The sequence below is a fragment of the Caretta caretta genome, chromosome 1 (genome assembly GCF_965140235.1).
Source record: "Caretta caretta isolate rCarCar2 chromosome 1, rCarCar1.hap1, whole genome shotgun sequence".
In the NCBI taxonomy this organism is placed as follows: domain Eukaryota; kingdom Metazoa; phylum Chordata; order Testudines; family Cheloniidae; genus Caretta; species Caretta caretta.
In genome coordinates this window covers 260,554,470-260,578,055 of record NC_134206.1, presented here as the reverse complement: position 1 = coordinate 260,578,055, position 23,586 = coordinate 260,554,470, and the positions used below count along the sequence as shown (strand labels likewise).

The 23,586-nt window shown below is 49.1% G+C and overlaps 2 protein-coding genes across 2 annotated transcripts; one reads left to right on the top strand and one right to left on the bottom strand.

The window, feature by feature from the left end:
• The first annotated feature begins 521 nt into the window (after positions 1-521).
• Positions 522-5,451, top strand: RPS19BP1 (ribosomal protein S19 binding protein 1). The gene is made up of 4 exons (XM_075124187.1): positions 522-870; positions 971-1,096; positions 1,616-1,713; positions 3,400-5,451. The coding sequence occupies exons 1-4, from the start codon at positions 537-539 to the stop codon at positions 3,538-3,540; spliced, it is 699 nt and encodes a 232-aa protein (XP_074980288.1). The 5' UTR covers positions 522-536; the 3' UTR covers positions 3,541-5,451.
• A 13,135-nt stretch (positions 5,452-18,586) lies between these two features.
• Positions 18,587-22,185, bottom strand: ATF4 (activating transcription factor 4). The gene is made up of 3 exons (XM_048834512.2): positions 21,978-22,185; positions 20,476-20,787; positions 18,587-19,522 (listed from the first exon to the last, which is right to left on the bottom strand). The coding sequence occupies exons 2-3, from the start codon at positions 20,690-20,692 to the stop codon at positions 18,675-18,677; spliced, it is 1,065 nt and encodes a 354-aa protein (XP_048690469.2). The 5' UTR covers positions 20,693-20,787; positions 21,978-22,185; the 3' UTR covers positions 18,587-18,674.
• Positions 22,186-23,586: the final 1,401 nt, after the last annotated feature.

Sequence of the window (23,586 nt, the reverse complement as noted above, 5' to 3'; positions counted from 1 at the left end):
GTGGCAGCACCTACAGGCCTCTAGCCCCATTGTGATGGCTATATACAAAGAAATCAGACATGGCCCCTGCCCTGAAGAGTTTGCAATCCCAGTATGAGACTCGGGGGGTAGGAGAGACAAGGTGGGTGAGGGAATATCTTTTATTGGCCCAACTTGGGCAGGTGAGCGAGACAGGCAGAGCTGGCAGGAGAAGCGCCAGGTAAGGATGCTGTGACTGAGATCAGGGCCCGCATGGTGCAGCCAGGCGCAGAGAGGCTCCCAGGGAGCCCCAATCCCGAGCAGGGGTCACCTGCGTGCAGCAGGCTGCTCCCCCCACAAAGCTGGGGGCGGGGGAAGGAGAACCCGGGGTGGCATCTCGGTGGGGGGAGCGGGGTTTCCTGCCCTTGGGCCTCCCCTCACGCTGCTGGGGGGGAGGGGGCAGCCGCTGCCCCGCGCTCTCTGCCTCCCCAGAACCACTGTGAGAGCTTCCCCACCACCCACCAGGTGCCCAGCGCGCCCTCTGCGCATGTGCGGGATGGGCGGGGCGTGGAGTGCCGATGACTGTCCCGAGCGCCTGTGCCCGAGCCGCTAGCGGAAGTGGCGTGACGGAAGACCGGAAGTGTGGCGAGGCTGAAGTAGGAGGCGGTGTATCCTCAGGCTGGAAGTGTGGCAGGGCTGCTGGCGGAAGCGGCGCGGCGGAGGACCGGAAGTGTGGCGGGGCTGCCGGCGGAAGCGGCGCGGCAGAGGACCGGAAGTGTGGCAGGGCCGAAGGAGGAGGCGGCGCATCGGTAGGCGGAAGCCGGCTCCACGTGGGGAGAATGTCGGCTTCCCTGCTGAGGAAGGGGCTGGAGCTGCTGGAGACGGAGACGGAGACGACGACGACGACGGCGGGTGAGTGGGCGGGTGAGTGGGCGGGTGGGGCCAGGCCTGGGCGGGGCTCAGATCCGTCACCTGCGCGGTCACGTTAACGTCTCTCTCCCCGTCCCCGCAGGGCACCAGCCCGGGCTCAGCAGCCCCCAGCAGCGGCCGCGCACAGCCCCGAAGAGGAGGAAGGCGGCTCGGGGGCCTGGCAGGAACAAGACCACGGCCAAGGGCAGAGTCACCAAGTCGGCGATAGGTGACGGAGACCCTCCCCGCCGCCACTACCCCTTGCTGGTGGGAGGGGGCTGGGCACAGAAACCGGGGACTAACTGGAGGAGAACCCGCTGTTCTGAAACACCCCGCCCCCGGGGCCCCGAGGAGCCGGGGGGGGTGCTATCACCCCAGGCCATCTTGGAGTAGGAGGGCAGCTCTCTCGGGGCTGCCAGCTTTGTGGGGGGAGCAGCCTGTTGCATGCAGGTGACCCTACCTCCTAGGCCTGCCTGCTCGTGACTGGGGCTCCATAGGAACCTCTTTATGCCTGGCTGCACCACGGGGGACCTGATCACAAACCTATCCGGGTTACCTTGTGTGTCTCCTGCTGGATATCCTGTCCCCATGACTCCTCAAACAAAGTTTTGATGCACAGGGAGACACCCCCCAGCAATAGTGTCATAGCCTGGCTGCGATACCCCCATCTGGCTCCCTGTACTCGTCAGCTAGTTGTTATACAGTACACACTTACAGAGATGTTTTGTTGCTCTCTGCCCTTTACCAGAGGAGTATCGGAAGCACCAGGCTGTGGATCACTTAAAGAAGAACTTGCAGTACATGACGAAGGGCCGATTCACTGTGGACAAAACCATCACGCAGCAGGCAAGGGAGTCCTGTTTTTGTTCCCTAGAATACCGCGAAAGGGGAAGTGGCTCCCACGCGTCATTCACCTTGGAGACTGGTGAACACCTGAGGCACAGGTCAATGCTAAAAATGAGTTTGGGTGGTAGCTAATGTTGGCCTTATTATTTTTGGGTGTGTTTACAAAATAACTTACTGCACTACCACCCTGAAGTCCCAAAATGATCTATAATGATCACACAACTATGCCCAGGGCCAGCCTTAGGATTTCTGGGGAGATCCAGCAAGATGATTTTATAAGGCCTCTTTCCCAAAACATAACTAATTGTACAGAAAAATGTGTATTTTGGGTTATCCAATAGAATCTTCTGTTTTATAAGTGCAGTCAATAATTCTGGGTTATTTTCATTTTTCTCCCCTTAATAATAGAATTCAGGGTAGTTGGCAACATTAATATAATCATGTAACCTTACTCTCTGCATTAAAATTTACCTCTCTCTGACCCATTTCTTCCCCACAGTCCTTTTCCCCTTATTCAAACCTGTATTTCATTGTGTGTCTACAGTCATAGAATCATAGAATATCAGGGTTGGAAGGGACCTCAGGAGGTCATCTAGTCCAACCCCCTGCTCAAAGCAGGACCAATCCCCAATTAAATCCCCAGTCCTCCATATCTCTCTTTAATAAAACCAATGAGTGTATGTCAAGTTGACAATTTTAAAAAAAGTTAATAATTCCAGTTGCTACATGTGGTGCCCCTTGTGTTTTTTGTTTGTTTGTTTTTTATTTTGTTTTCCTATCACTTAAAATGTTTCTTTCCCCTATTGATTTTTAAAGACCCATACAACTGGGGAAGCTAATGAAACCGACTACTGTCTGTCAGGTGTAAAAAGTAAACTGGGGGAAAAAGGAAAAGTTTTGCTCTGTTTCCTTTATATCTGCATGACAGGTTTGGAAAAAGTACAAACGTGTATTAAGTAGCTGGCATTTATTTAATAGCTCAGCATATATAGTGTCATATGTACTAGTCACACAACTCCCCTACAGAGGGAGGTGGTATCCCCATGTTCCAGAGGGAGAAACTAAGGCTTTACCAAAGCTGTGCAGGGCATTGGTGTCGGAGCCAGGTTGAGAACACAGAACTAACTTTCTCTGTCCTGTGCATAGCCCACTAGACCATGCTTCCCCCTCTCCCTGTTGAGTTGTCCTAGACACTACAATGACTGCTCAGCAGGGAAACCTGTTCTGCTGTGAGCAGCTCGCCAGTAACTGAGAAGCAGTTCCCAGCACCTTGGGTAGTACTTCCCACCTGCCTGGGAATATGTTTTGTTGTTTGTCTTCAGATAAATGCCTGTGGGTTTCAACGAAACCAAAAGCAAGAGAACTAAGCAGTCGAAAGGGATGCTGTAAATCTCCCGTTCTTCTTAACAAAGTTTGTGATAAGCTTTCAGCCCTAGCAGTTGGTTTTGGCTTCAAGGCCCTCAGCAGCAAAAGAGCTGAGACCATCTTTGACATTAGTCCCAAAAACCCAAGTGGAGTCTGCTGCTGCCCCAAACACAAGCTTTTGTTAACCCTAGTAAACATCTGTCTTAATTCTCTGCATTGCCAGGACTGGAATAGCAGGGGATTACTGGCACAGTAGTTTATACTGTGTCTGGGGCTGGATTAGCAAAGGCTGTAATAATCTTTCCTTCCTATTATTTGAAGGTTCTCAACCAGAATAGGGGCAGGAAATCTAGAGACCGCCCCCCAAAGAAGCCAAAGAAGAAATCTGAAGGCACTGTCTTCACGGAGGAAGACTTCCAGAAGTTTGAGAGAGAATACTTTGGGCGAGCTGGAGCAGTGTGATGAGAACTCTTGCAGCTCCAGGCTTTCCAAAACTGAGTGTTCAGAGCATGGGACTGACCGTGTCCTCCTGTTTGGGATGGGAGACCAGGGGAGTGGGATGATACCTCTTGCCAGCATATGTTTAGATGTCACGTCCAATGCAAGACTTCACACACATGTACAGAATTTGTTAGTTACTAGCATGGGATGTGATGCTGTAGACTCAAAAGCATCCAGGGAGATCATGTTTCCTCTACTGCCCACTTCCAGCCAGCACCTCACTCATGTTCTCCTGGAGTAGAGCAGACTCTTCATTCAAGCCAGATGCAAATTCTGCTCCTCTGAGACAGGATCCTTCTATCCATCTGTTTTGGAAAAGACAGCTTAAAGTGGCAGGTTTCATTACGGGAAACACAGGAGACTATTTAGAGCTGAATTGTGGAGCAGCCGGAACAAATTATCAGAAAAAGGAAGGATGCTCTAGGAAGGAGAAGATGTGAGTACTATTCAAACCTCTGTTTAGGTTATGATCTCCATCAGGCAAGGACCTTCACTTTTTTCTCCTTGTGTAATGCCATGTAGGCTTATGGTGCTTGAACAGTAGTCACTGTGGCAGAGAATGTACTTGCGTACCTCTGTGGTAGAATAATTATTCCAATAGGGTGGGGTTGGCAGAGGTGAAACAGGTCATTCAGGCACAATTCTTTTTAGGCTGTTTTAGGGCTGTGTGAAAGGTCTCTGTGCTCCATGTTAATATACGGATATTTTCTACTTTCCTTCATTGGACTGCTGAGTGGAAGTGAAATAACCCTTCTGTACTGGACTCCTCCCAGCCTTCGCTCCCACAAATCTCCTTATACAGCTGGTAGTTTACACTCAAGCCCATTAAATCAGGGTACTAAACACATGGGGGTAGTGTTGCTGCATAGTACAGCTGGCCCTAGTATTAACCCACATATCAGCTCCTCTGTCCCAAACCTGCTAAGTGTGGCTATCTGTCACTTCCCCTGAGAATACCCACCCCTCCCTGCCTTGCAAACACCAGCTGGTGAAGGTGAAGGCAGTTTACTGTTGAGAACTTTTGGCTGGTGATTGTGATGCTGGGTCAAGGGAGGCAATTCTCTCCTACCCAAATACTAATGCTAAATGCTTTGGATGTTGTAACATGTAGTTTGGCCAGCAGATGGGGAAGTTGTCCATTGTGCAACCCCTATACAATGTGTTTCTGGAGGGTTGGTGGCTACTTTGCCATCTGTTATACTCCCCAGAAAGTAGGACCTTTGTTCTCCACTTGAAAACAAAGGGGTAAAAAGAATGAGTGTCCTCTCCCCTCCCTCCCCCTCAAAAAAAGTAGCCCAAATATTAATTATGTGAATCATTGCCTCTGTGTAAAATAGGCTGGCTGAGCTTCAATGTCGAGCAGCCCTGTACACTCTCTTCCTTTCATTCTCATTGCAATCCCCAAATTTGTTCCTGTTGCTCCTCTTTCCTCACTGGTGTGTTCTACACCCACTTACCTGCAATACACAGTGACCAGATGGAGAGTGGGGGAGGATTTCTCAGAAATGCAAGGTTTGGGAAGCCAAGATATTATTGAAACAGGAAGCTGTAGTGACCAAATACAGCTAATTCTGGGTATTAGTGTTCCTTATTGTACATGTTGCTTGGAACTTCTTGTGTAAGAGGATGGAAAGGGGATTTCTCAATTACTCATTTCTCTCTTCTGCAGACAGACTAGAGCAGTGCAAAGACCAGTTCCCTTCTTTTGTACGTGTTCTTGGTGCAGAAACAGAAAAATGTATATGGCAATGAGTAGCTTTTCCTGGTGTTTTTTTAACTGTACTTTGAATTTGTTTTCAGTTGGCTAGAGTAAGTTTAGAGAGAGCCATTTTTCGTTTGCCATCTTGTTTAAAATAAAGGTGTCATACATACTGTGGTGGTGGTGGAGCTGCTCTGTAACGTATGCATATGTATGTTGCCATGGTTACTGGGGTGTTTACTGTATGAAGATTGGTTTAATAGGGGCTGGAAGGAAAAACAAGCAGGAAGTGAAAGAACACCTTGAAATAAGCCACCCTTCCATAGGGCTGAGTCCCCTGAGGGGATGCAGCTACTCTGGGCTGGAGGCAGTGGCACTGTCTCAGGTTAGGAAGGAAGGCTGGGGGTCAAGGGGGCTTAAAAATTAGGCCTGGGCAGCCCTCTACCCCTCAGCAAGCAAACCCTTAACTATTTGGGCATGGTCCCGTAACAGCCCAGATCTGTGAGGGCTTTAGAGGATTTCCTTTCCAGCCAACTTGCAAAACTAGCTTTGTCCAGAGGGGCCCAAGTCTGAGAATGAAGAACAAGAAGTTGGGCAGTTTAAAAAGGGGCTTCCTCACAAGAGAGGAGGTGGTTGGGTAGGGGCACCAGACTGACCCAGGTACCCATGGGGGAGGCTGAAGAAGTTAGGTTTTCTTAGGCTGCTACTGGGAGATGGAAAGTGATATGCAGGGAGACAGCTGTTTTTTGAAGTCCTCTAAATTATTTGTTCCTACTGTTAACCTTCTTAACAACAATACTTTAGTTTTATTTGGTCAGTGTGTATGCTGCTGGTCACAGACTCCAGAAGGAAAGAACCATATGAGCTGAATCCAGTTGGACCTGCTGGGTAAGAACAGGTGATCCACTCCTAGACCTGGCCCTGTGTGAGAACTGTGGAATTGTCACAAGGCCTGACACCTGAGGGAGTACACTCAGACCAGGAAGAGAACAGAGGTGCAGCTAGCCCTGTAACCATGAGACATGCTAAGAACAATTTAAACATGTATTTACACATTCCAACTAATTCTGCTGTTTCTGCCTGTATTAACTTATCTCGATCCTACAACAAGTGTGAAGGCCTCTTCAGGCTTGCTTCTGTCCATCAAGTGGAAGAGCATAGCCCAGCCACGTGTGATGCTTGGACTGAGCAGGCCAGTGAGTCCTCTTCCCCATCCCTACAAGCCATTGCTCACTAAATATAAGCTGAAGTAACAGCATTTTGGACAGTGGAGTGTAGAACCACAGCAGACTTCATAATATAAAATATATTAAATGTGCAAATGCTAGTGAATGACCATTGTGGTGCATTGAGAAAGCGGGGTTAGAAGAGCCTCTTGCTTCACTCAGCCATCACCTACAGGCCAAGCTGTGCCCCACAAGAAATCGGGAGGAAGGCTTTTAGTGTGCAAGGAGTGGCCTGGGTGCTTTTACTTTTACATAGCTCCTATTTCCCCTTGGCTTCCATTGACAGAAGCTCTTCAGCCTGGAAGAGCTGATCCTGTCAGAGTGCATTCCCTTCTGTTTTAGCTGTGTGCTCCCACACTTGATTTCTTCCTACTGCTGTGGGATGAGTACTGAGTTGGATGAGCTCACTGTGGCTAGACTCCAGGCTCTGGTCCCAGATCTGCACCACTGGCTGAGTATGCTGCAGCAGAAAATAAAGATAGCTAAAGCTAGGGGGTTGCCATCTTATGTATAACTCCCCCCCACCCACCCAGGGAGGAGAAAGGCAGCAGCACCTTTAATATAAATGTAAATAACATGTGAGTCTGGTAGTGGTCTACTTCTGGCAAAGGAATTACAGGGCAAAGTGTCCCTGGGAGTTTAGTATTGGACTAGCCCAGGGGTGGGCAAACTTTCTGGCCCAAGGGCCACATCAGGGTTGTGAAACTGTATGGAGGGCTGGGTAGGGAAGGCTGGGCCTCCCCAAACAGCCTGGCCCCCACCCCCATCTACCCCCTGACTGCCCCCCTCAGAACCCTTGACCCATCCAAACCCTCCCCCCCCCCGTTCCTTGTCCCCTGACCACCCCCTCCCAGGACCCCCCTGCTCCCTGTCCACACCCTTGCCCCATGACAGGCCTCCCTGGGACTCTCATGCCTATCCAACCCCTCCTGTTTCCCCCCCCTCCAAACCTCCTCCACCCTACCCAACTTGCTCCCTATCCCCTGATTGCCTCCCAGGACCTACTGCCCCTTATCCAACCCACTCCCTGCCCCCTTACCATGCCGCTCAGAGCAGCGGGAGCTTGCAGCCAGCTATGCTGCTGTACTGGCAGCATGGTGAGGTGAGGCTGCGGGGGAGTAGGGACTGCAGGGGAGGGGCTGGGGGCTAGCCTCCCCAGGGCCAGGCAGGTCAGTCCCACGGGCAATAGTTTGTCCACCTCTGGGCTAGCCTATTATGAATCAGGTCCATAAAGCCAGGGTGTGGCTGACACTCCTCCTACAACACGAATGGAAAGCAAACTGGTAGAGTCAATGTTGACATGCACTCAGAGTTAATACAAGCTTTGTTGGTACAAAAGAGGAAGCATATACTAGATCCAAGGACCCGTCCCACACTGGAAGTTGAATTTAGAGAGTGCCTCTAAGTGGCTCTCTACTGAAAGTATGATGCAGGAGAGAGGAGGTCTCCAAGGTAGCCAGAACCCAGACACCTTTAATGGCTAAAAAATTGGCACAAATTGGAAAATAGTTACTCTGTACATATTCAATGCAGATGTTACCAGGTCTGGAGGATTAAGTGATATGGGAAAAATAAAAGGAATGAGGTTTATTCTCACTGGAAGATAAATGTTGCCCCCAAAAAGGCTTTCAGAGTTAAAGAAGAAGTTGATAATCAGTAGCAGAATTGTTACATAGGGGTTAGGGGAAAGGAGGGACAGTCTCAAAAGGAAGAAGGTGAGGGGAAACCAGGAATTTAGGCAGAACCAAATCACATAGTGGAATAAGACACCAGGAAACACAAGAGAGGCAAAGGATCCGTTTGCTCAAGAGGCACCTTGACTGCTTTCTGGAGAGTAGACTGAAGGTTGTGCTGGGATGAGAGAGGGGGAAGGGGTTGGGCTGCCAGGCTATGGCTTTTGCCTGAAATAGTCTGACCAGAATATCCTGCCTTATCCTGCTGGTTAATGCAGTTCAATGGCACTAAGAGGGAGTGCTCATCTCCCAAAGGGCAGTCTGTCCTTGCTGCTATTTCTGGGCTTCTTGCTAAGAGAGGTTAATTGGATTTTATCACCCTGACTTTCACTCTGCAAAGCTGCAGTGGGGATTCGGGCTTGCACACGAGGTACAGGAGTGCAGCTGTTTTCTCAGGACAGCAAAGGAGACGGATGGCTTCTTTAGGGGTGGTTTGCTTTTTTATTCGTATTTACAGAGAACTAGTACAAGCACCTGGATCTAAAAATAGATTGAAGAGGAAGTTATCGGCACACAACAGTAGCAGAAATAAAGCACACATGGTCAGAACAGCTTTGCAGAAGACTGCAGCCTGCCTGTATTGTCACAAAAATAAAGGGAAGGGTAGCCACCTTTCTGTATACAGTGCTGTAAAATCCCTCCCGGCCAGAGGCAAAATCCTTTCACTTTTAAAGGGTTAAGAAGCTAAGGTAACCTCACTGATACCTGACCCAAAATGACCAATGAGGGGACAAGATACTTTCAAATCTGGAAGGAGGGAAAAAGGCTTTTGCCTGTCTGTGTGATGCTTTTGCTGGGAACAGATCAAGGATGCAAGTTCTCCAACTCCTGTAAAGTTAGTAAGTAATTTAGCTAAAAAATGTGTTAGGTTTTCTTTGTTTTGGCTTGTAAATTCGCTGTGCTGGAGGAAATGTGTATTCCTGTTTTTGTGTCTTTTTGTAATGTAAGGTTTTGCCTGGAGGGATTCTCTATGTTTTGAATCTGACTGCCTGTAAAATTATCTTCCATTCTGATCTTACAGAGTTATTCTCTTATCTTTTTTTGTTCTTCTAATAAAGTTCTGGTTTTTTTTTTTTTAGAGAATCTGATTTGGGTTTTTTGGGTCTTAAAAATCCAAGGCTGGTCTGTGCTCATCTTGTTTATTCTCACGCCTCCCCAGGACAGGGGGTGTAGGGCTTGGGGGGATATTTTGGGGGAAGACGTCTCCAAATGGGCTCTTTCCCTGGTCTTTGTCTAAGACGCTTGGTGGGGGCAGCATACGGTTCAAGGCCAAGGCAAAGTTTGTGCCTTGGAGAAGTTTTTAACCTAAGCTGGTAAGAATAAGCGTAGGGGGTCTTGCATACAGGTCCCCACACCGGTACCCCAGAGTTCAGAGTGGGGGAGGGACCCTGATACGAGTTATATATATGAACACGTGACTTATACTCAGCCAATAGAACAGGAGTGGAATATGCTGGGATGCATCATGCCTAGCTTGAGGCACATGAGGAGAGTTGTGTGAAGCCTGCATCTGCCCACACTGTACCTCCCTTGAGTCAGCTGTGCCATTACCACCCCCACACACACACACCCCCTCGCTGAAACCCAGAAATACTCAAAGCCAGCACACACACACACACACACCCAGAATTCAAAATGGTCTTAATTAAACTGCCAACTATATGCAGGGACTGGTAGTCTCAGAGTGCGACAGATAAAGTGTATTTAACTTGCTCCATTTCCCTACTTCTCTCTATTGCTGGGCAGAGGAACTGCCCTTTTTGTAAACAGAGAAGAACCAATTTAAACAAGTATGATCCGAGATAAGGCGATGAGACAAAAGGTCATGAATCCTGACAAAATATAAAACAAATTAGCACATGAAGAGCTATCAGTTGTCCAGTCGGTCTCTAAGGAAGTCTAAGACTACATCTTCCTCCCCTTTTAAAAATGGTTTTCTTCCTTTGGCTCATCATAGAATGGTATTCACTGTGCATACAAATAGTGCAAAGAAAGGGATTAAAGAAAAGTTTCTCTAGCAGAGGGGGTATAACAATTCAATGGCTGGAAGTTGAAGCTAGATGAATTCAGAATGGAAATAAGGCATACATTTTTAACAGTGAGAGTTATTAAAGATTGGAACAATATACCCAGGGTTGTGGTAGATTCTCCATCACTGATAATTTGTAAATCAAGATTGGATATTCTTCTAAAAGATCTGCTCTAGGAATTATTTTGGGGAAGTTCTATGGCCGGTGTTATTCAAGAGGTCAGACTAGATGATCATAATATACTCCTGGGGGAATACTGCAACAAAACTTAAAAATTCTGCACAAATTTTAAAATTCTGCATATTTTATTTGCCAAAACACAATATAATCATGACAGTTTCAATTATTTTGGCAATTTATTTCAAAATACCTGTCAGCAAGTATGTCTAACAATACAGCCGACAAAAAAAGATTCAGGAAATGTTTTTTTGACAAATAGATTCCTTACTAGGCATATTAATACAGAACTTGATGTATCTTTGTTAACAGTTATCTTCTCTTTCAGTGAAATTAAACATTTAATTTAAACAAAGTCATTATACAAACATATTGTAATGACCTGGCCTAAGAGGGCACTAGCATTCTTAAGTACTGTTTTGTGTGTTTGTCATGTGTTGTCCAAGTTCAAGCTTGTGTGTGTATCGTAAGGTTTTTGGATCATGCCACTAGCGGGAATGGAGTTGGTGAGTTAGCAATAGTCTAGTTGTAGGATAGTGGATGGTTAGCATGGGGGAAGGGAGACCCAGGGTAGAGTGTGTGTGTGGGGGGGGGTTTATGTGGGTTGGGTCATGTACATGTTTTGTCAGCCAAAACCCCTTTGTCTCCGGAGGTGGTATGCACACCCCTGTGCCAGGCGCAGGTGGGAACGCTGGGTGTGTGTGCGCACGCAGTGATAGGTGGGTTCAGGCTGGCAGGGAATATAAAAGGGAAGGTCACAAGTCACGACCAATTTAATTTAACAGTACCCTATAAGGTTTTTACATTGAGCCTCGCTGCTCACACAGCCAAAGTGCTCATGTGTGCGCAAAGACACTATGTGTATATGTAACTAATAATTTGAAACAAGCAAAACTGGAAAAAGGAAGCATTTTGGTGGAAATCTCAAAATCTGCATGAAAAATAAAATTCTCCAGGAAACATTAATTCTGCATTACACAGAGGTGCAGAATTCCAGCAGGAGTAAAAAAGTGTCCCTTCTGGCCCTGGAATTTATGAAAATTACAATGGAAGAATAAAGTTTCCAATCTACAGATACTGTTTAAAAGCATGACTAAATGACTAAGAATTATTTATTGAAAGTTACATATGTAATTGAAATATGGGCCCATGAGGCAGCCTTAGCATCAGTTTGATGACCTGTTTGAAGACAAGATGATCAGAGCTGCAGTCAGACACAGAAAGCAGCAGGGTTTTTTTCCCCCCACACCTCTTTTAAAGTAAAAGTAGTTTTCCTGAAAGAAGCGGGGGGAGAAATAGAAATTACTTTAAAAGAGCTGTGGAAGTGTTGTGCTGTTCCCTGTTTGTCTGCAGCTCTGATCTCCCTACCCCTGGATGATTGTATTTCAGTGGTAGGAGATTGGGATGTTTGTATTCTATCTGGGTTCTTATATTACACTCATCCTTTTGAGTAAAACATCTAGTTTTGCTCTAGGAGAGCTGCTATGGGAACACAGAAAGTTTATTCACATGCCATGACAGAGTTTGACTCCCTCTCTTTGGTGGGTTTACTCTAAGGAAGGTGAAACAAAAACATTTTACAGACCAACTTACCAGCTAATGTGTTTTCTGTAGCTCAGTTGAGATTGTGCAAACTTTGGATCTTCCCTTGCTGTGAGACAAGATACTGACTAGTCGGCATCCAGGATTTTCCCACTCATTGGGGCTCCTTCTGCTTCTCCAGTTTGAGTCCCTATCTGAAGAAAATGTATTAGCCTGGTCTACCTCCCAGAGGAGAGTCTCTCAAAGCCTGCCAGCATGGGGATCCGTGTGGTCTCCATCGAGCCATGGAAAGAAAATTAGAAGGTAAAATTGGGAGTAGGATTTATCTTTCAGTGGCTTGGCTGACACAGCAGTGGCTGGGCTCTGTATAACTGTACACCCTATAGAAAGACACCCAAGGAAGGGAGGTAAGAGAGTTGCTGAATGAGAAGAGGAAGCCGCTGGCTGCAGGAGGAGGGAGAAAGAGAACCTGACCCCTTCTGAGTGCAGAGCTTTTCACATGGAAACCCTACCCTAAGCAACTGTACTCAAGGGCAGTGAACCTAGCCAATAGTGTCTAGTGAAAGAGTACAGGGAACACCAGGTGGCAGCTATGGACACTTCCCGTCTCTGGCCTAGGAGGTAACTCCAGTGTCATGGACTCTAAGTCTCACTGGCAGGGAACTTTTGTGGCCTCATAAGCCTCCTGGTTACCAGACCTGATCTACTTGACCAGGATGTATCTGAACATGATGAGGCCTTTCCCCAAACCCTGGAAGAGATGGAAATGGGGGATCCATTTCACCTGAAGGCTTCTCGTCTGTCTAATTACCCTTGAGGGCCCTGTTGAGGCCCAAGGTGTGCCAGGCATTTTCCTTCCTGGGTCAGGACAAGACAGATGCATGGTGCATGGATCAGATGAGAGGAGGATTGGACTTTTGACAAAAACAAGAACACATGCAAAGGACATCTTGGTCATTAGGGAATATCAAATAGGGAAGACTACAGGCAAGTGCAAGTAGCTCTTCCATTCTGTTCTTCTCCCCAGAGTTATAGTTACTCAGGAACTTTCAGGATGAGGGACTGCAGAGCTGTGAAGCGGAGAGGTTTGTATAACCTGAGAACAAGTTTTAGATTCCTCAAAGACACTGGACAGCTAATTGAAGAGTGGACTTCAGTAATACTGATACCAGATAAGAGGATCTCTTGATCCCCAAACAGACTCCTGAACACAGTGGCAAGAACCCTGAGCAGGGTCAGAGACTAGACCTTTGATAGAAACCTTCTTCAGAAAATCAAAGATGGCTGTTACTCTGGTCCATCTAGCTGGGGGGGCGGGGAAACCCTCTTTCCTGCATCATCTGGAACAGAACCATCCACACAATAGACAACAAAAGATGTCATCATTTTTGCTGTCGGTACAGCAGTGTCTGGACCACCCTATCAAAACTGTACAACTCCATTAAGAGTGTCTTATTGCAAACCAGGCTGAGAAATGTGGGTGTCAGGGCCTGAGAACATTACTGGGCCATGCTGACAAAGGTCTTAGCCTAGGAACAGAGGACTTCTAATCTCTTGGAAAAGCATCAGCAGGTCCATGTAGCAAGCCTGCCAGTCTCAGGCAACTAGGATTAAGGGAGTCTCTATGACAAGCAGGAAACCTCCATATGAGCACTGGGAAGAGGGAAAGCACATGCCAAGAGGAACATTCCAAGGAAAAGCAAACATGGACTAGACTAGTATTGCTAGTCTGGGTACCTGCTGCCAAAAAAGTGAACATTTGTTGGTAAGAGGGCAATTACAGCGAGGATTCCCCATTTCTTAGAATGGGTAGACTAGTGGGGAATTCTGTAAAACACATCACCAACCCATGCCCAAACAAGCGTTCCAAACTTTCTTGAGACTCTTTTAGAGGGATCTAGGGCTCAGCTCTCTAAGTGAGATTGTCTCTCCCCTCTACTGAAATGTGGGCAACTGGAAAAGTCACACAAACTTGAAGAATCACTAGCTAATCGGAGATCTTTTTACTAAGAAGGTTATGCTTGGGACCTAAATAAGTCTCTAGATCAGGGGTGGTCAAACTTTTTGGCCCGAGGGCCACATCTAGGAATAGAAATTGTATGGCGGGCCATGAATACTCACAACATTGGGGTTGGGGTGCAAGAGGGGGTGAGGGCTCTGGTGGGGGTGTGGGCTCCGGGGTGGCGCCAAAAATGAGTTCAGGGTGCAGGAGGGGGCTCCAGGCTGGGGTGCAGGGGGGTTGAGGGCTCCAGCTGGGGGTGCAGATGAGGAGTCTGGGGTGTAGAAGGGTGCTCCAGGCTGGGACTGCGGGGTTCAGAGGGCCGGAAGGGGATCAGGACTGGGGCAGGAGGTAGGGGTGTGGGAAGGGGTGCGGGAAGGGGTGCAGGAAGGGGTGCAGGTGCCAGCTGGGGGTGTGGGCTCTGGGGTGGGGCTGAGGAGTTTGGGGTGCAGGAAGGTGCTCCGGGCTGGGATCGAGAAATCCGGAGGGCGGGAGAGGGATCAGGGCTGGGGCAGGGTTTTGGGGCATGGGGAAAGGCTCCAGGCGGTGCTTACATCAAGCAGCTCCCGGAAGCAGTGGCATGTCCCTTCTCTGGCTCCTACGCAGAGGCGCAGCCAGGCAGCTCTGTGCATTGCCCTGTCCGCAGACATCGCCCCTTTAGCTCCCATTGGCTGCCATTCCCGGGGTAGGGGCAGCATGCAGAACAGAACCCCCTGGCTGCCCCTGCGCATAGGAGCTGGAGAAGGGCCATGCTGCTGCTTCCGGGAGCCACATGGAGTGGTCCAAGACCCTGCTCCCCGCCTGGAGCACCGGAGCAGGGCAAGCCCCAGACCCTGCTCCTCAGTGAAAGCTCAAGGGCCGTAGTTTGCCCACCCCAGCTCTAGACAGTGAAAAAGTCCCCAAGTAAATCCCTAGGTGGCCTTTTAAAGTCTTTTTAGGTAACTCCTGGAGGTCAAAGGCTCCTGGTAAGATAAACCAGCCAGGGAGTACCCACTGACCCACTCACAGGACAAAAAGAAAAGGAGTACTTGTGGCACCTTAGAGACTAACCAATTTATTTGAGCATAAGCTTTTGTGAGCTACAGCTCACTTCATCCACTGAATGCATCCGATGAAGTGAGCTGTAGCTCACGAAAGCTCATGCTCAAATAAATTGGTTAGTCTCTAAGATGCCACAAGTACTCCTTTTCTTTTTGCGAATACAGACTAACATGGCTGCTACTCTGAAACTCACAGGACAGAGAACACAACGGTGGTTCATTAACATATCTGCCCTGGATCAAGTTTCTTCCCTCCATGCCAAGTGGTTGTCTCAGCCTGTGATGGGGTTGGTGTCCCTGTCCCTCAAACTGTCCTTTACCTTGAGGTGGTAAGACCTAAGGGCTAAAATCGAGAGGGCAACTCTGATTCACAGGGCAGTGGGGCCCTAGTGGCCAAAGCCAATAGAATTACCCTGGTACGCAGGGAAGTGAGGCCTAGCGCCCGGAGTTAATATAGTTAGCCTGATTGGCAGGCCAATGAGATCTAGTGGCTGGAGTCAAAGGGGTTCACCTTGATTCGCAGGGCAGCACAGCCTAGCAGCCAGAGTCAATGGAGCTGCCTTGAATCGCAGGGCAGTAAGGCCTACTGGCAAGACTCGATGGGCCACCACATGGGGAAGGTGTTGCAGCAGGCATAGGGGGACCCAGGCCCACCCTGCTCCAGCTGGTCCCAGCCCAGGACCCTAACAGTACGTCAGCGAGGTTCCAACCAAAACACACTTAACTTCCCACTTGATTGTAGTGTGTCGATCCCCGCCCCCCTCCCAGGCCTCTTCCTACCATACCTTTTGGAGCTGTAGTTGAGGTCTCGGTGCTATTTGCTGCATGCATTTACAAGTGACTCGGATCCCTCTTGGACATCCACAGGCACTTGGGTGTCAGTCTGGGTCTCCGTGGCTCCGGCTTCCACTGTTGGGAGGGTTCCAGCTGTTCCCAGGCTGGAGCGTGTAAGGAGGGTGGGTCCTTCCTCCCCAGCAATCCACCCAGACTGAGCTGAGCTGCATCTGGAGCATGCCCAGCAGGAACAAAGCTTCCTCAGCTCAGTGAAGTTAATCCTACCCCATCACATAGCCCTAGACACCTCTCTAAAGAAGCAAAGAGGGCTGGTTTTGTGTATCAAGGGCCCCAGATGGGAAGTGGTGATCTAGAAGTAAAAGTTCCGTAAGTTTTAGAAGTTCCCTCCACACACATTTACTAATGCTTTTTCATGAACATAGGTTACAGCAAAATTTTGTTCATGAAGTGGGTCACTTCTTGTATATTTAATTGCTTGTGAATTTTAGGCTAATATAAGGATTCATTTTTCTTTTCACCCACTCTAGGAAATCATCTAAGTTGTACCAGCCGTGCACTGGAAAGTGTAAATTTAAATTTGGTTTGAGGGCTCTCCCACCCCTCTCCTTCTCAAAGAAATTTACCATTCAGTCTACCCATTCCAATCTGAGGTAAGCCTCCACCGTAGGCCTTCTTGAAAAATGCTAGAAGCAATTATGGCGTAAAGATTCCACTTGAAAAGGGCATGAACAGATATACCTAAAATATAGACAGTACCAAGTAATGCCATCCTCTAGGTTTCCCCAAAGTTTACTGTGAGATTTTAAGCTTTTCAGGGCATGGACTGTCTTGTTGCTGTGCCTAGTACGTAGTCATAAAACCTTTTATTCTGCATAAAGACCAGTAATTTTAACTATGTTTTGGTTTAAATGCAGCAGGAATTGCTGGGCCAGCAATACAGTATGGTAACTTTCATATGAACAATTTTTGGCAGCCAATTACCAACCTGGAATTTAGCCAGAACACTTTACTGCCATCCCTCTTGAAGAGTACCACAGGTTATTTAAAATTAGCTCTAGGAGTTTAAATAAGTTTAAAAGTGGTTTGAAAGGGATCATTCAAGCTCAAAAGCTAATTCAGTATTCAAGTATGTCATGAAGCCAAAATTAGCAGGTAGTAAATGCCCATGACAAAAATGCTGTAAACCAGCACTTCCTTAACTTTTCACAGACCCATCTCTCCCCCAACCCCTCCTGCCCACCCCACTCCTGGGTGGGGCTCAACAGGGGTAAGGGGACCAAGGCTGGGGATAGATCTGGGTCCAGGAGTGGAGCCACAGCTGGAGCAGAGCTGGGGGGGAGTGGGGCTGGGTGGCACTCCCACTCTTCCCACATGGGCTGGCCCAGGCCCGAATGTTCCTCCGCATCCCCGTTTGGGGACCTCTGCTGTAGCCAGGGTGTTCATCACAAGAAACAGGAAGTAAGGAGCAAAAGCACTATCCTACTATTTTTGTTACACTGTGAAGTGGATACAACTGCTTCTATGACCACAGTAAAAAAATGGGTAAGAATCCTACTGCCAATGTAGTAAAAGTTGTACAGTAGAACCCGAGTTACAAACATTAGTTACAAACTGACCAGTCAACCATACACCCCATTTGGAACCAGAAGTTCACAATCAGAAGTTCAGTTACAACTTCCATTCCTGAAGTATTTGTAACTCAGGTTCTACTGTCCATCCAGTCAGACTCAAACCAGTATTTTCCATTTTAGCCTTTCAGTCAAGTGGGACAGAATTCATCTCCATGCCTCTATCAGGACTTGTTTTCCAGTTTAAGCCCCTCCCCCCATATGCAATTTGTATCCACAGCTATATGCTAATACAACAGAAAAGTAGGGTAACCACCATTTAAGCTACTGCCAATGATTAATGATTCCTCAAATGCCAGTAACAGAAAATACACCACAGCTGTTCTGAATACAAGCATTTGAGTGTTTTCAGTTGACTAGCATGAAGATTAATCAGTCACATCAGTGACAGCCTAATATGTATAAATCAACTTCACTTCTAATCAGTCTAATTTACCTTAAATTGGGGCTCTAGAGATGGACATGTCTAAAGCTATTCCAAGTAGTAACAGTTCCCCTTAATTCCAAAAATAAATGTATCAAGTTGTGCTATTTTAAATGTATAGCATCAACTTGGAAAATCACTTGTCTGCAAGTTTTATAGCTAGTACACCTCTAAATAGGAGACTAAGTTAGGGGAACCACATTTTCTGTTGCTATAAAAGCAAACAAGAAAAGAAAAAGCTGTACTAGTTTCAAGAAAATGCTTTTTTTATGTTCACCTTGCCCCTTTAAGGGCCTAGTAAGCACATTTTTCAGATACTTCAACATTGCAGTTGTGTTCTAGCTCTCATGAGGCTTCCTGTATGACAGCTATTGTGTCACATGCACTGATTCAGGGCGGACATAAGTCACAAGTAAATGGATCAACCTAGTAGATTAAGGGCCAAAGCCTGAAAACAGTGCCAAGCAGTGAAGTGCATTTGGAAATCTACAGCATGCTGGGTCTTCCTCCAAACCCCTATCCCAGTTTGCTTGCAGTCTCCAAATTCTACTCCAGTAGCAGGGCAGCTCATTTATTTTAAACATGGTCTCCATTCCATTAGCTAGGGAGTCTAAGAGGCTATCAAACTCTTGCTTATAGACAGCCAGAGATTGTAGTGAGAAAAAATGGTCCATCCATTCAAGTGCACCCCTCCCTGACACACAAAAACCCAACTTACTATTAAATAATTTATTAGGCAATAATACACAACTTTTAGCATCAAGCTCTTATGTACATGCACATAGAACTTCTACCGACTACCCTACTCGGGGACTTTGGCTCTTTTGCCCTTGGCCTTGCGGACCTCTTCAATCAAATCTTTCAAATACTGGATTTCTTTGCTCAGGGAATCGGCCTTCTCCTTCAATGCCTCATTCTTCTGCTCTAGCTCCTGGCACTCCCCAGACAGGGCCTCCTGTTCTGCCCTCTTCTTCTGCCGGTAACGTGTGGCAGCTGTCTTATTCTGCTCCATCTTCTTCAGTTTTTTATCAGCTCTTTTTTCTCCCTTCACCTTTGCTGACACTACCTTCTCAGCAGGATGATCATATGGTTTGGACCGCACTGAATCACAAATGGGGTCTGTGAGAAACTGACCATCATTGAGAGATTCTACAGAGGTGGTTGGACTTTGTTGGGGGGTCCCCAGATAAGACTCTGGGCTCATGCATATTCCACTATCATCTGAGTGGGCTTCCTCCTCTTTCTCCAACTTGGGAAACACCACCACAAATGTGGTGGCTTCTGCCTTTCTGTCTCCTTCCAGTACATCAACTTCACTGCCTAGATCTAAACTAAAAGATTGGTCTGGAGTGGAATTTAGGGATCCTGGGGAGAGGGGAAGAGACAAAAGGAGAGTGAGTGAGGCCACCTGATCTACTCCAATTGCAGATTCAGGGTGATGGATGATTGGGTCAGTTATCAGTGGAGGTTCTTTGTCGTGAATTTCCTGGGTAGGAGGGTCTAATAGATCACACGTGTCTTCCAACGTGGCCATGAGCTCGTCTGGAGAGACGGTGGCTTCCAAATCATCCATTCCTAACAGGGCATCAAAGTCAAATTCCTTCAGATCCATCTTCTCCACCATCCAATCCATGCCTGAGAAGGCATCCTCTGCAACATACGGAAACTTAATTACCATAAAAGTACAACAGTCACAATCTCAATCAACTCAAGCCTTCTGAAAAAACTCAGGATGCAAAATATTTTGCTTTTTTCCTCCATCCATCCCCTTGTTGCTAAACTTTCACATGCAAATTTATCAAATCTAATACTTGCAACAGATTCTTCTGCCATCACTTTCATATGTTCTGCACAGTAGAGGGCTGCTTATGCCTAATTTTTAGGCCTCACCCAGACTGGACCCAAGCCCACCTGACTGGGGGGGGTCAAATTGTTCTCTGACCTAACCCCAAGCCAGCACCACCACTGCCTCATGCCCATGGGGTCAGCTCTCCTTTATGTGCCCCTTGGGTTGGCACAACAGTACATCAATCATCAGCTTCGTGGCTCTGCTCCTGCCATCCACTAGCATGAGAGACTCTTTGGCATGCACACCCACTGTGCTGTGGACTGAGGTTTCTGGCAGGACAAGAGGCTGCACCAACCTGACTCCAAGAGGGTCTGGTTGTTTTCCTACCTGATACTTGTCATTTGTTCTGGGATGAGTTGCAGGGCTCTACCATACAGGACAAAATAACCCTGATAGTGACTTATGACATTCCACTTTTCTCTGGCTCCTCCAATCTCTACATAGAATTGAAGTGTTTGGGGAGAGACTTCTAAGAGATAAGTGAAAGCAAATGACAGCAACATTCTCGTATCTTGTGGGACCCTTCCCCAAAGTATAGGCTTCTGAACCATATGTGGAACATGGAGAGATGCTCGATTCTAAACAGACACTGCTGTTTCATCATTTAAACAGCTCACTGGTTAATTATAACAATGGCAGAATGTTAAGTGAGTGATATGCAAATATTTAATGATAGGACACTAGATGGGAATACTCCCTAGTCTAAACTGATCCAAATTAATATATTTCCTTTGTGAATAAAGTAATGCATTACCCTGGCTGTTATCTGTGTTTTTGCCCAAACTATCCACAGCCAGCCAATTGGAGGAGACTGCCTTAGCCTTGTCGCTGGAGAACCCATGCGAACGGAGGGGCTTGGCCACCTCCAGGTAGTCATCTAGAAGTCCTAGGCTTTCCTCAGCCACCGAAGACAACTGGTTGAAGGGGGACAGTAAATCCCCCAACGGCATCTTGTTGTTCAAGAGGCTCATCCTGGTGATGTTTTAATGCTTTTTTGTCAAAGAGTGAAGATGAGTAGGTGTCTTTGTCAATTACAGCAATGCTGCTGTGAGGTGCTTTGAAAAACCTGGAGCAAAGATAAAAGATGATTTGTTATATAGCAGAAACAGCCATTTGTGTTTGATTTGACTTAAATACTGACTGTTCTCCACTGGTGTAGAAATGTCACTTTCAACAAAACAAAAACATTCCACTATCAAAACCAGGTTATGGAACCCTAAGCAGACTGGGGTTGCCTCCCTTTTCAGGATCTCACTTTTCCTGTCAGACACATTCTTTGCACTTTGACCCCGTCCAAGCCAATCTCAGAATTCTATCCCCACAACAGGGCCATATGGTAACACCTAACATGGTGCTTATTAAGTCTTAACAAAAGGGCCACTCAAGTTTCCTCATGACCAAATATGGTCATAGCCACTGACCATATGCCCCACCCACCACTCTGCGGTGACTCATGCGCAGCAGGACTCTTGCGCCGAAGCCAAGCTGCAGCCATTTCATGTTCCTGCTCCTGGGCCTCTCTCCCCACCCTATAAATAGGCGGCCATTTTGTGCCTCCTGCCACGTTTCCACTGGGGCTACTCCCGACAGCTGCTGGCATCCAAGAGCCGAGAGGCGTTGAACAGCTCGGACTCCCGGCCAGTGGAGGAGAGCGCTTACTGCACAGCTCGGAAGAGGACACTGCAGGACAACATGGGCTGCCGCCTGGAAACTCAATCAGGGCTTACAGAATCGTGGGGCAGCTGGGCGAGAGGCTGAACGAGCAGCCTGCCCCGTCCGTGGCTGCGGCCATAGCGCTCCTCCCGAGACCCGAGCCCTGGGGACCCGCGCAGCTCCAGAGGCTCGGCGTGGAGAGGCGGCGAGAGACAGAGTTCAGGGCTCCAGAACCATGTGCCGACCCCCCCGCACCCCCGGAGGGAGCGCTCCAGCCCTGGCTATGCGAAATAGTTTCTCCCTGGGCTAAGAGGAATTCACCCCCCCACCCCCTCAATATGGTATTTCCCAGTAACGCGCTCACTCCCCAACAGGGAATGGAAACGCGCAATGGAACGTTCAGAACGTCTCGAGCGGACCATTCCTCTCCCCCCCCCTTCGCGAGAGACCAACTCCCTCGCTACGGACTACACCATTCTCAGCCCTCCCCCCCACCAGGGGAAAAACCATTCGCCAACATAGGGGAGACCTTCTCAGCGCCTTATCCCCTCCCCCGCTCGGCCAGATCGGGACCGGGGGCCCTGCCCCCACCCCCGTACTCACGCCATGGTTGCAGACGCCGGGGATGGGCCGAGGACGCCGCTGCTGTTGCTGCGCCCGCTGCACTGGCCGATGCCGCTGCTGGCCCTGCCGCCGTTACCAAGCCATGGCGGCGGCGGCAGCGAGGCTCCTCCGGGTCAAGCGAGTCCTAGCTGCGCCCTCAACCACCCAGAGTCCTAAACAGACAGAGAGACAATGAGAGGGCGCGTTCCGCGCTCCCCCCTTATATAGGTGCCCCTGTCTTCCCCCACAAAATGAGACCCGGTAACACTGTATCCTTCCGCCACATTCACCGCGCGCTCAAAATTGCCTGGACGATTCGAAGGGCTCTGTGCCCAGCTACCGTCCCCTGCCTGGCTAAAGGCACCACGAATCTTGGTCTCGCACACGGCAGAGATAGGGGCTAGCGAACACTCGGCAGAAGGATCACAGGGACTATTTTATCCCACTCGAACACTGTACCTCATTGACTAGGCGTGACGTCACGCACAGACAGGGGCGGGGCCTCACAGCGCCACCGGCTGAGCCAGGCCAAAGACGGGCTCCGAGCTCAGCACGGCACAGGGAATACCACGTGGTCTTGTAAACCGCTGATTGGCTGATATCGCGCGTTCACGTATGCTGCGAGCTACCATTGGTTAGGGCGAGAGAAAGACGCAAACGGCGGGAGCCGCAGCTCGGAGAGGGGCTGCGCTTCGGCGCTGAATGGCGGGGTGGGCAGAGCCAGGGGGCCTGTGTGGAGAGCTCGGGTGCTGCAACGTGCGCGGCCCGGACAGCCTTGCCAGCCCCGCCCCCACTGCCCCCCCCACTGCCCTTCCCTACGCTGTGCCAGCCCCCCACCATGCCAGCCCCGCCCCCACTGTGCCTGCCCCACTGCCCCCGCCATGCCAGCTCTTCCCCCCACTGCCCCTCCGCCTGCTGTGCCAGCCCCCCACCATGCCAGCTCTACCCCCGCGGTGCCAACTCCCACCATGCCTGCCCCTCCCCCTGCCATGCCAGCTCTGCCACCCCACTGCGGTGCCAACCCCCCACCATGCCTGCTCTTCCCCCTCCACTGCCCCTCCCCCTGTGGTGCCATCACCGCCCCTGCTCTCCCCCTGCCGTACCAGCCCTGCCCACTCCCCTACTGTCCTCCCTGCTGTGCCAGCCCTGCCCCCCCAGCACCCTCCCTCTGCTGTGCCAGCCCCATCCCCACTGCTCCTCACCTACTGTCCTTCTCCCGGCTGTGCCAGCCCTGCCCCCAGCATCCTCCCTCTGCTGTGCCAGCCCTGCCCCTAATGCCCCTTCCCTCATTGTGCCAGCCCTGCCTCCCACTGCCCCCTCCCTGCTATTTCATCGCTGCCCCCAGTGCCCCCCTGCTCTCCCAGTCCCTCCCCCCACCGTGCCAGCCTTGCTCTCAGCACCACCCCGCTTTCCCTTGATCCCTCTCTCTTCAGTGCCAGCCCTGCCTCCACTTTCCCTTGCTCCCCCAGCCATGCCAGCCTTGCCCCACAGTACCCTTGTTGCCCTTCTCCCCACTGTGCCTCTCACTTCCCCTGGGCCGTCCCCTCCTCCTGCTGTGCCAGCCTTGCCCTCCAGTGCACTGTGCTCTTCCATGGCCCCTCCTCCTGCC

Coding starts and splice junctions, on each gene's coding strand:
- RPS19BP1 (XM_075124187.1), top strand. CDS start 537: ATGACTGTCCCGAGCGCCTGTGCCCGAGCCGCTAGCGGAAGTGGCGTG. Junction 871..970: donor GACGACGACGACGACGGCGG/GTGAGTGGGCGG, acceptor CCGTCCCCGCAG/GGCACCAGCCCGGGCTCAGC. Junction 1,714..3,399: donor ACAAAACCATCACGCAGCAG/GCAAGGGAGTCC, acceptor TATTATTTGAAG/GTTCTCAACCAGAATAGGGG.
- ATF4 (XM_048834512.2), bottom strand. CDS start 20,692: ATGAGCCTCTTGAACAACAAGATGCCGTTGGGGGATTTACTGTCCCCC. Junction 19,523..20,475: donor AAACACAGATAACAGCCAGG/GTAATGCATTAC, acceptor CGTATGTTGCAG/AGGATGCCTTCTCAGGCATG.